At 37.9% G+C, this 13,204-nt stretch overlaps 1 protein-coding gene across 2 annotated transcripts in view; it reads right to left on the bottom strand.

Annotated features, from left to right (window-relative positions):
- Positions 1–3,296, bottom strand: part of LOC135461560 (methionine--tRNA ligase, cytoplasmic-like) — a 32,302-nt gene extending 29,006 nt beyond the window's left edge. The window contains exons 1-4 of one of the 2 annotated variants that reach the window (XM_064738714.1): positions 3,080–3,296; positions 1,535–1,625; positions 893–974; positions 67–195 (exon numbers count right to left, since the gene is read on the bottom strand). In XM_064738714.1, coding sequence (XP_064594784.1) covers positions 67–195; positions 893–974; positions 1,535–1,625; positions 3,080–3,182 — 405 coding nt within the window. In that variant the 5' untranslated portion in view covers positions 3,183–3,296. Of the gene's footprint in view, positions 1–66; positions 196–892; positions 975–1,534; positions 1,626–2,573; positions 2,748–3,079 lie in introns of those variants that run through there. The other variant, XM_064738715.1, reaches the window with a different exon arrangement.
- Positions 3,297–13,204: the final 9,908 nt, after the last annotated feature.

Raw genomic sequence — 13,204 nt, 5'->3', positions numbered from 1 at the left:
AACATAAGTAATACATATGTGAACGATGCAATTATACCAATGACGAAACTAGAGAACATTACATACCTCAACAACAAATTGTTTTCCATGAAGTTGCTGGTCAAGCTTCTTTATTAGCTGACCTAAAGATGTCTTCAGACTCTCATCTGGTTTACCATGTCCTATGGCACTCACAAGGTAGGGAAATAATACTGGCTGAAATTACAAAGTAAACTATGTGATTCCAAAACATACCTGCATAGGTTTAGTCTTAGTGTCTTTAAGACATCCTATTCTTACAAAATCAACATACCAAAGACAGGAAAAATAGGCGAAAAGTGGAAATAAAACGTGTATTTCAAATTCTGGCAGAATCTATACATATAACATGAAGATCTATTCCAGTTTTTGATGTGGTGTGTTGATTTGTACATGTTCAGGTTACCCTCTTCATCTCACCTTAAAATTATGCTAAGCACATACAGGTATTAAAATTAGCAATGAATACTCTTATACAATACAGTAAGTCACTGATACTAGTAGAGCCATATTCCCAAGCTGAAAATGTCCTATTGACACTTTTCTGCTGGACATCCATGTAGTATGTAAAATATTCTTACAGTCATTCTTATGTCATAATAATGTTGCTGTACCCCTCCCCAACACCCCACACACCAACCCCCACCCCAGTCCTCCACTACATCTGCCACCCACACCCACCACCACACCACAACCAACCCTCTTTCAACTAAAGATGATTATTTTCAGTTTCAGTAAGTCAACTGAACAGCACATAGTAGGTTAATGGAGTTACACACCATTAAAATACAGCCCTTACATTGGTCCATACTGTAGGTAGAGGTTACCATTACCCGCTGCACTACCACTGTAATAGGTGTACAAATATACTAACCTGCAGTTGTGAGGATTCCCATTCCATCCATTCATCTACTGAGCACACTTCAGCTACCTTTCCACAGTTTGATAGAATAAACCTGAAACCAGGAAAAGTTGCTTTGGATATTTCCAACACTATTGTTTACTTCCACGCTGTTGTTTACTTCCACACTGTTGTTTACTTCCACACTGTTGTTTACTTCTTTGGTTGTATGTGATACAGAATATTTCACAGCCATTAGGCTGATATGAGTAAAAAAAAAAAACAAGCAAAACATCAGAACCCACTAGACAATTTAGCCAGCGACAGCCTACCCACATACAAGCCATCCCCATTCTTTACTTATCTGATTTATATATTGATATTTAATGCTTTACTCATTTTTCATGGTGCGGTGGGTGGTTGTGGGGTTGGTTGGGGGAGAAGATGTGCAAGTCTACAAATTCCTGGACTGTTCCCCTACCTTGTGAATACTTGAGATTGAAAGGCGAGCACCTAGGCCACTGCACTCAGCTTAAAATGTTAACAAAGCCAGCTTTTAGGGACAGAATCTGCTTGTTAAAAGAGATTAATACTTTTTAATGACTTACAACTGTTTAATGCCAAATTTAACCAATTGCACTGTTTGTTAAGGTTTAGCAAATTTGATTTTCTTACTTAACAGCAGAGTTGACGACAAATAGATAATCTCCTGTGGTCAGCTGTAAAACTGGCAGTTTGTTCCTTGTCAGGTAAGGCACAACTTTGGCTGAAACAGAAATACACAAGGCTTATTGTGCTATTCCTGCAACAGGCTATGAGCAGAATGCCATATTCATCACGTACCCACATTCCATAACCTTTTCCCGTATGAAAGAGCTATTTTCATTGTGATTCACACACATTTTTACATTTGCTTTTGGAGACAAAAGAACATTGGTTGGGTTGTCCAATGTCAGGCTTCACAAAAAGTAGAATTTTATCCCCCTACACAAAAAGATGCCCTTAGACTATGTTTGAATAAAAATCTTGCAAACAAGCAAAAAGATTAAACACCTACAGTATGTATATTATGTGTATAATATACATATATTTATGTGTATAAATATTTCTTAACATGGTAGAATAGGGTTTATTTTGAATTTGAGGTTAAGTTGTACATCTTTTCAAGCTAATGTCAACCAGAGTGATTCAATGTCGACGTAAGTAGAACATCATTTTCTCTCATTAAGGATTTTTATAAGCTATGATTTCAAACTTAGATACTAAGTATACATTTCCTGATATTTATACTATTCTGATAATGTGCTACTATAATATATTCACCATAATGATTAGAACCATAGAGCATTAGCCTAACGTTTGTTTTTATTTTAACAAATTCAGAGCTTCTTCCAATACTGTCCATGTTGGGGGTATGGTCCAAGAGCAAAATCGTACAAGACTAATCATCTAAGAAAGTTGGTTAAATTGTGCAAGATATGGAGTTATATCATCCAAGATATTTAATTATACCATACATTCCATCATGCCAAGTTATAATCAGTGTCAATCCTTTTCCCTTGAGTAGGGCTGGTTCATAGAGTTTTGGGTAAGCTGAAGTGACAGGTAATATTACTGTCATTCGTTTTTCTGTAGTAAGGGAGCATTCATTATAACAATATAGTTCTGTTATTCATCATTTGCTTTCTTTGACATTCACTTTACGGACATTCACCTGAGAATGTGGAAGGGCTCTGCTGGAATGTAAGATTGATTTTTTTTACCCAAGTAGATCACAGTGCAATAAAAGATCGACATTATTATAACATATCAGCTCTAGAGCACAATCGCAGACACATGTAGTAATTTGAACCAGCACTTTCAACAAAATATTGGAATATTCATAGTTTTCCAGTGATGTCAATAGTTGCTCTGAACCAATCATCAGCACACACAAAAAAATGAACATTTCGCCCATTTGGCTCCTTGTTATTCATCACCTCCTGCTCGTTGCGAGGAACCCGGGTACCGGTACTCAAAACTATGAATCTCTTGTAGACTTTAGCAGTTCGGATCTTGTGGTTAATCACACCATTAATGGGTTTCCCTCCCTGTTAAATTACAAATATCACTCCATACAGGATTAAAAAAGAAAATTTATAACACAGTGTGTAACAGTTTCGATATGATGAAATCGCCAACACTTTACCATTGTGTCGTTGTTGTTTTCCCTAACTTTACCTTCGTGAGCTACCTCTTCTTTGGCTATCTCCAAGTCCGTTTTTAACAAAGCAATTTCGAGTTTAAGAGTCTGAAAATTCCCCGCATCGCTGAAGACTTTCATTGTTATTACAACTTTGAAAAACCAGGGAATGAACCTTTCTTATGAATAAATGTCATCAACCATCGGGTTTCAATATGTCAGCCTTCATGCGACACATGGATCGAGTCGCCAGACTGGCTTATCTCCCCTGTTTCAAAAGGCGTGTCACGTATTACGCAGTGCGAGTGGAGTTCCGGAGTACATAAGAGTCCCTGTGATACAATTTAATTTGATGTATGTAATATTGCACGACTCAAGATTATACAGAATTTATCAAATACATGTACACTGTAGATCATGTGTATGTATTTAGAACAGGCATACCGCTTTAAAATGAAAAACTAATATAGTAAAATGAAACTAATGTAGTAGTCCCAGATATTGGTAAAAACGCTAAGCATTCAGAAGAATGCATTTGCCACACATGTATCTGGAAAATGTACGCCCAGTATCATTTGAATTTAGGCCTAATAGGCCTACTATATTAATTTATATATTACATATCTGGGCTATAGGCAAAGTGTGGGCCTACATAGAACAGACTACAGCATGTATAGTAAGACCAGAGCAGTGACGACTGTGTGATAGTTGGTAAATGGTCACACCTACAGACCTAACCAGTGTGGTCGCCATTTGGCTGTGAGTTATCCTCTCTAAATAAACAAAGAATTAAATTAAATTAAACCAGTGAGATCTGGCCTCTCCTCAGTTTATCTCAATTAATGTTTTATTTATTTATTTATTTTTGCAGATGCTGTAAATGCTTAAATAGTACAGTAGCGGCTTATAGCCCCCTAGCGCCATGACAGAACAGTTAGGTAAAAAAAAAATGCAGCTGTCAAGTTAATAACAATTTATTACACTGGTCTACAATTACCGGTACTCAAAATTTTGCGTTCTCATCATATTTAATAAACAATAACATGAAAACATTGTGATAAGCCAATGGACTGTATATAGGCGTAACCATGTGTATTCATGTGATGATTTTCTATACCGGTAACCTATCTGCGACTATACATGTGTATAGTCCTACATGTAGAATGTTTTCCCAGGACTTACATGTGGGGAGACGCACAGAGTGCTCGGCTCAGTCCCACGAAGCCAATGTTCTGCATTTGTGCTATATTACAGCCAGAAAGTGTATACTTCGATGAACTACAACGGGCATACATATTGTTTATAACTGAATCCGCAGCATGTCTTTAATTGTGTTTATGTGCCTGCATGCTTAGTTTATTTATGAAGCTTACAGCGCCCACCATCACTCCCCCAACCCCCACCCCACCCACTTAACCACTTCCCAATGTCTGATACAAGTGAATGCACTTATACTACCGTATCATTTTGTTGTGTTTGTTATTTTTTTCTATTATGAGATGCCTTTATTGACATACGGGGATGGGGAGGGGGGGGGGGCATGCGCCACATAGGCCTACAGGAGCACCATAGGTCTGCCTTATGCAGAAGGTATATATGGAAATTTATCACAGAGCAGCCATTTGTAGAGAAATAAAAACCACTTCCCTTTTATGCTGCTTTCAGACAAAAGAAAGATTGTCATTTCCCATAGCACAAATTGTTCCTCCGTGATAACTGCCGTGTATGACTCATAGTCCTATGCATTAGCTTAACGGTGTAGAGAGCACATCATCTGTTTCTGTCTATGTCATCCCATTTATCTTTTTTAAATTTACCACAAGTTAGATCTTTAAGTGGTGAAATCGACGTGCCGAAATTCATATGCACAACACCATATATAAGAAATGCAAAATGCCGCTTCATAAATAGAGCCTTGTATGACTAATACTTAAATACGCAAAAGTTTATAACGGAATGATAGTACAGCATCATTTTCAGTGTGTACGTTTTTCTACATGAACACGTGTATATATCGTTTTAATTTTAGTGGTGAATTCGATATACTCCAAATCATGTGCTCAACACTTTGTTTAACATTCTAGGGCCATCGCTGGCTCAGTTTAATATGTAGCGCTGGCTCGCCGCGAGAGTCAGGTCCTTGATCAGTGAGGTTGCGTGTTCGAATCCAGCGGTGATTTACTCTTGAAACTCCGGTTTCCACCATCCATAAACCTGTCCAGCATCATACTATCCGTGAACAGGTCTTGAAGACGTCGTTGGGCACCATAATCCTTCAAATATACATTAATAACTCTAACAATGTACTATAGATCCTATATCATCGCCTAACTACATGTTTACGGCCAATGCCGCTTTATTAGCTACCGTATATAGGCTAAAATGTCCACTATATTCGACATAAATTACATAAACATTTTATTCAGTTCCATCCACAGCACAGCCTTATGCTGTGGAGTTGGCCTATATGTATACATAGATGTATGTGTTCTTATATACGAAAGCCTGCTAAATGAGATACATCTTCGTACATGCATTTGTATATATACCGGTTAATTCTACATTTACAATCACAATGTCACTGTGCAAAGATTTAGATGTTCAACTATGGTCGGATCATATGCCTATAACAATAAAAAAAAATCACAATACTCCCTCGCTGGACGCTAAGCTTTTATGAGGACAGGCGATGTGCTGTGTGGGCTAGTATATTTACTGCTTTGACTTGAAATTGACTTTTCACGAAGCAGTCGTATACATATATGTAAAGGCTATATAGATTCACCCAATCATCTCTCTTTTCATTGTAAACGATATAGACTGACAAACACCGGATTATCGTCTCCTTATCATGTCAGACAGGAAGTTCTCAAGGCTTATATAAAGTTTAAGTAAAATGGCGTCATTGGACGAGGCAAGAAAACTTAATGTGGTACATAATTTCCCCATCCAGTGTGTTCATGAAACCTGCATTGGGCCCGTTCTACTAAGCATGCACAGATCTTCACAAACGAAATTGTCATGGAAACTCAGACTGGAAAGATACGTCGCTAAAACAGTCCAGCTTGTTGCAAAGTGATGCATGTTTTACAAGTATGGGGCCCCTGGAGCTCTGGTTTAGAAAGGGGCTAGATAACCAAGCTCTGTCTCTTCAAAGACATCTCATTGGCCGACAGAGATGTAAACGACAAAACACGGATGTAAAAATTAACACGTGATTTTCGCCCAAAGCCATGGTAATTATAATAAAATACTGTTGTCTATAAATTGGATCAAGGTACAAGCTGTGGGGCTAATTGTTCAAACACCAAATGGCAAAACAGTTTTTAACGAATAATTAACAAAATCATTTTGCAACTTACAAGCTCAATTGTGTGTATCCATGCACACCATTTACATGCAGTTTTCATTTAAAATGCGATGTTGTCATTGTTATCTATTTATAGGTATATATTGACGGACCATTTCCCTTTGTGTTCTCATATATCGAGTTTTACGTGACTGCAGCTGAGATGTAATGTTTAATTATTTGTTACAGATATTTCTGTGTGTATAATTATACATGTTCTATAAATATACCAACTGCAGAAGAAAATTTACTAAAAAAGCAGAAATGCATATCACAGCTTTTTCAATAACTTACCCAGAATTTACGTTGTCAAGCAATATTTTGACCTTGTTACGTAAGAAATAACAATTTTAAAGTCATCTGAAATTTCTACTTAAGTCTAAGATACCTTTCGTGACCCTGTGGCCAGGGCTTGTACGCACTGCTCTTGTGCTCTTAACATTGATCTAGTGCTCAGGGCTCGTATTTATTAAGCAACATAAGACTTAAGTCATAAACTGCAAGTTTTTCCATTATACTATATTAAACTTGTTAGAGCAAAACATTTTATTTGTAGTTCTGTTTGGTTATTTGACTTAACTCTTAAGGCATTTCATAAATACGGGCCCTCTACGGGCATAAATGGGGTAAACATTTCTTGTGCACTCAACCAGACATGTTTGATCTCCAAAAGATCTTAGACTTAAGTCAAAATTTCAAATGACTGTAAAATTCTTGTTTCTTATGCTACAAATATCAAAAGTTTGCTTGACAACGTAAATTCTTGGTAAGTTATTTTACAAGAAATTTCAGCTAAAATAAAGGAAAAGAAGAAACCAAATTTTATGATTGAATTTTGAGTTCAGTCTTCGTGTTTCCGGGCCTGGAGTCTATATCTAGTGCTGTCATATCTTATAGGCCTACCAATGCGCCTTTGCCTTCAACCATCCACCTTCCATTCATAAATTGTCCCCATTCTATCAACCAATCAAATCATATCCAGAGGATACACACGCTGAGCATTGCACTCAACATAGGCAGCATTTCGGTCCGGTCGTACGTAGGAAGGTGTGCCAACAACCTGCGTTCGTGAGTTTCCTCCCACCACAGTGCTGGTCGCCATCGTATAAGTGAAATATTGTTTAGTACGGCGTGAAACACCAATCAATAAATAAATAAAATACGTGTTAAATATATCCTGATATGCAAGAAGGACCCTTTAGAATATAACCATATTTTTTTTGTCATTATAACAATATTGTGATGTTTTATTATCACATCTTGGCAGAAAAGCCACTTGATATATGATCTAATAATGGAGCGGCTCAGTTCGTGGTACAGATCCCAATCCTTCATTTATACGTATCTGTTCCTGCTATAAGTAGGCCTATAGTCTGGACAAACCCAATCAAGGTTATTTTTAGAGCCATTCTTTTATTATAGTCAGATAGGTATGTTGTTCATGTTGTGTGCAGTAGGCGTGGTAACAATTCCAGTTCGTGTCTGTTCGTTGTCTGTCCGAAGAGAAGGAAGACACCATACGGACACAGACCCCCATTAGAACTTCCGTTTTTCAGTAGGGACGATTGTAGTTCTGTGTATTTTAGGGTGTAAAGTCTTTTTTTGCTGCCAGCCTGCCGTTTTCGGTGTACAGGTGCATGCTTGGTATCAAAATGATGGAAATTGTCTAAGCTTTGGGCAGGTATGAGTTTTAATGGTGAAAGTTTGAAATTCTGGGCGAGAGGACACAAGGAGACAGGTGGTGATGAGGCTGCGAGTGACGTCCCCTTGGCGTTGCTATGCACCCCTCCCAGCTGCCGGCATGGAAAGGTCCAGATTTTGACGGTCAACCTATGTCAAGATTTTTACAGCTTCTTTCTCACAGGCTGGGCCAGGTATGCACCAAAGCTTATTGGCCTCGGAATGTTTGGGACTGAGCTACAGCGCTAAACGTTAACATTGTCGCTTATGGAAAACTAATGGGGGTCTGTGGCCATACTCCTCGACAGCGCACGCGCCGCTCTCTATACTTTTCGCTTTACGAAAGTTAAGAGAGCAACGCATGCGCTGTTGAGGAGTATGGGAAGACATAAACAATGGCGCATCTGTCCGTAAACTAGGAACCTTTCATGTGTATAGCTTTCATTCATGATCTCATTTCTGGTTATTGTAAGTCAATATATCAACCAGTACGGACATGCAAATTTCCGTGTCAACAAAAACACAGAAAACAATGATCATTTGTATATGTGCTTTAAGCACAGACCTTATAGAGTTTGGCAAATTTAAAACTCGGTAGTCAAATCCTGGTGTCAGCAACAGTGTACAATCATGTTTTATGTATACATAAAACTTACAAGACTTACAAGAAAATATTATAACTGAGGTAAATTAACTGAGGCCATATTTTATCGGTTAAGTGTGACCAGTTGCTCATTATCATACTGTGGACACTGCTTTCGTTTTGCTCCCCTTTCTGTGAGCGTTTTATTATATTAACAGAGAACGTCTGTATTCACAACGAGTGGATGCATGTGGGCTGATTTCTGGAAATGGTGGTATCCTAAAATTGACTAAAATATGGATTGAGTGGAACAAAACTTGGTTTTAACTGGCGATCAGCATGTAATGTTTAAAAGACAGTGTTCATCTAGTGTTTTACTACTCTTATCGAAGTACCCATCAGGCCTTCCTGGCCATATGGTGCAATGTCTTCAACCAGCTGGTAGAATCCGGGAAGATCTAAGATATTCACTTCCTCGTGAATGTTACAGTCTGGTGTGACAGACGAGAGTGATTGTCACGAAACACGTAAGTCTATACACATGAGTTTTTACTTCACCAGTGAGCAACAGCAAGTCTTTGTTACCGTCATATTTCCCTGACAATTCATGACACTGGCCATATCGTATGTTGACCAGTCTCTGCCATAATTACGTCCTTCGGTATACACGGGTTTTCAATGGCCCCTCGTTAGACACAATGGACTGGTGTTGTATGTCTTTAAAAAGTCGTGACTACAATTGTAAGTCCGCAGATCTGTAGCAATTATGTCTTTAGGAAGATATATACCGTGTAGTGCACACACCGTGTATAGGAGTTTATATATTATACATGTATGTGGATTATGTATGGAGCGTCCAAACATGAGCTGTAATTGATCAGTCAGATCAAAGATAACATGGAGAGAATATTATTGAGATCCACCTGTGACAAATCAGTTAGCTGATTAGTTTAGCACTGTATGTAATGTGTAGCTTTGATCTGCGGCTCCTAAGAGCCAAAAACTAATAACAGATTCAGTGGTAATATACATATAACTTTGGTTGTATATTCAATCGACATATTGATGCTCTGTGGAAAAGCATCTTTGCATACTCTAATATTTCATATTTTATAAAACTTATTGTAAAACTAGATAAGCTGCGTGTATACCCCCTTGCACCACACGCACCACAAATGAATGCAAATGGTCTGATGAGTTTAGACAAATTCACTTTCCACCATGAGAAACAAGCATTGGAAAAATATAAACAGGGCATAGATCGCACACAACAATTACATCCGAGCATCTTGCATTAAATACGCCAAAAGTCGTTCAACATGAAGGGAATAGTACAAGGACTGGTTGACCTGTATCAGTATAATGGCTCGGGCGGTGCAGCTTACTTACCTTCGGTAAGTCGTCTCAGTGAAGCAGCACTAGAAAAAAAAAGCGGTGGAAATCCGTCCTGCAACAAGGAGGTACATTCTTATCCCCTAAGGTTTCCTTCATTGTCATATGACTGAAAAATTGTTGAGCACGACGTTAAACCCCAAGCACTCACTCACTCAAATACGCCAAAAGTATCTATCGTATGCAGTAACACAATCCTTAGTGGAAGGAAGCTATGCACAATAGTTCTGAAACTGCCGCACCAGGTACAAATTTCCTCATGCAAAGCTACAGCCGCATTAAAGGATCGGTTTCCAATGTGTCATGAGCAATTGATTTTACATATTAAGTAGAACATGTAATTATTTTCTGTGAACATACCTGCAGACTGTATGTATGTGAAACAATGAACATTGCTGTCACAGGTGCTGAAACGTGTCTCGATTTACATTTACTGAGTGTTCTTAGAGAGGTAACTGTATACCTAGGTTAATGTCGGCACCTAATGGTCAAAGGGAATATTTACTAATGTCAATTTTACCTGTAAATAAAGTGAGATGGGAAATATAAAGTATGCCAAATGAGTAAATTAACACAGAAGCCTCAGGACTCTCTTTGATAATTATGCTTGTAATTAAAGGAGCAGCACAATATGGGAGTTGCCTAGTACGGATGAAATGTATACATTTAGCCCAAATGTTCTATCAAGCGAATCAAATGTAATTTTAGGATATGTTTATCTCGTTTCATATGGGTAACAACAATGCAATAAAGTTTAAAATTTCTCCACTTCGTATCCCTGATTTTAGTTATTTTAGGTAGGTGGGGATGTCTGCCAGCAATGTGCGGAGGCTCGTGAGTTTCCCTCGGGCTCCGCCCCCTTTCCTCCTACCATGTAATGCTGGCCCCATCGTAAAACAACAATCAAAAAAAATATATATATATTTATATTAGGGTGAAATATTCAGCCTTCTGTATGGGAAATTGCGGTATTTCTGACTGTGTAATAAAAGATACCGTGCATGTCATTACACGACACCAGTGAAGTAAATATTACACGATATGGCAAAGTAATGGTGTGAATATGGTGAAGCGGGATAAAACTAGACAAATAAACAAGTCCATTCCTACAAAGTTGCTTGGCCGATGTCTCAGCTAATTCGAGTCTGTTGAGTGAAGTATATACTCTCTTGCCATGTGTAAATACAGAGTTTTGTATTGGGCATCTTGAGTGTGTATTAATGTATGACCTTTTGCTTGGTCACAGTTTGTTTGATTCTGCAATGAATAAACATTTCGATTTTCAAAATCCGTGCGATCCAAAATAACATATACGTTGTTTTACACAAACAAATGAACCATAATTTTTTTTATAATCCTCAATCAAACTATAAGAAAGATAAAACAATTTAAGAAAATGTCATAACCATCTCAGCTAGATCAGCCTAGGACTCTATTAGGTCTCGATCTCCCACCATAACGCTGGTCGGCGTTGTGAGAGTGAAATATTTTTGAAAACGGCGTAAAACATCAATCAAGTAACATAGACGTATTCATAATTGCCAATATAATAATTAACGGTATAATCTTGGCACCACGCAGAAAACATTTCCTACATGTTTGTGGTAATTTATGATAACAGAGACGCTTGTCAGCTTGATATCGTCAAACAATCTACCGGATGTTCTGCTAACAATTAACCCATGTATCATGTGGAAGACGCCCAGACATGACACCACTCCGAGTCACATTATACTGACACCGGATCGACCAACCAGTCATCATTCCTTGCTCTAATCTCTCAGTTCTGAGCGACAAGCGAAGCAACAAGAAGTACCATTTTTAAAGTTTTTGGTGTGACCAGGTGCGAGTTCGGGGCGGGCGCTCTAGCCGTCAGAACACCGAAGCGATCTCAGGACCAGAATGTAATAGATTTGTGTTTAAGCCGATGCCATTGTGTGTAAAGCGTAATCAAAATAACAATTTGTGTGTCATTTGAGAAGTTTGAAGTTGTAAATCAAAGATTTGGATGATAGGCAATCCGAATCTGTTTCTATTTAGTATCTGATCTGTATTTTGATGATTAAGGCTTCCAGAGACGTTAGCAATAGAAACAAAATGCATGGTAATATGGTGAGTGAAAAAAAAAAAATCTTACGGTTCCTAAATTTGTTCTTTGGGAGCATAACATTGACTAACTGAAACACTATTGTAAAACTATTAATAATTTTTTTATTAATAAGAGTTTGCTATGAGCAAACTGTTGAGTATAAATGACGCAGGAGTATAAATGACGCAGGATATATATATATATATATATATATATATATATATATATATATATATATATATATATATATATATATATATATACCAGTAGCAGTGAATTTTCACAGACCGTTGAAGAGGACTTATGTTTCTACTGTAAGTCACTTTTACCCAGTTGTGTTAAGAGATTTCAAGTACTCCTGTTATATACCCCAGTACACTCACGCCGGTGGTATTTTGGTACACACTACCAAACAATTAAGACTTGGTCTTCACACACATCAGCTTATTGACCACCAGACCTAGATCGTGTGCTCCCTAGTCTGACCCGGCCTACAGGTAAGTAGGGCTGCCGGGGTATTTCACAATATTTGAAGAACATTAACATAGGCCAAGGTAATGTAAACGTTGAGAGCGTACTGCTTGAACTGTGTATATATAGGTTTGTGTGAAAGTGTATACGATGGTTGTCAATTAAACCAGAACATCTGAACATCTTATATGAAGCGACACTGAAGAAATATTTACCAGCACAACATAGGAATTTTGATAAATTTTGAGAGGCTACACACGTCTCAACACCTGACGTTTCTCGCTAAGTTGTCTGCTTTTATGACCCCCTGAAGACCTTGTGGCTTCCACTTTATTTCAAATAAACCATATGTTTATGTTATATGTATAAGCTCGTTTATTGTTATTTTGGTTCGTTCTTAATATTTTGCACGAGCAAACTGTGCGAACACAGATCTTAATGAATGCTGATAACTATTCAGGCGTCACTTACTGCTGATATATGCTCGTCACTGAGAGCTGGTGTTCACTGACAGCTGATAACGCTACAGTGTAGCTAATAGCTCTGTGACACCTCAGCGTATCTTACTGCTGATGGAACCTCAGTAAGTGTATCTGCTG

Source organism: Liolophura sinensis, chromosome 1, assembly GCF_032854445.1.
Source record: "Liolophura sinensis isolate JHLJ2023 chromosome 1, CUHK_Ljap_v2, whole genome shotgun sequence".
In the NCBI taxonomy this organism is placed as follows: Eukaryota; Metazoa; Mollusca; class Polyplacophora; order Chitonida; family Chitonidae; genus Liolophura; species Liolophura sinensis.
Note: the sequence above shows the minus strand (reverse complement) of the source record. Positions and strands in the feature narration are given on the sequence as shown.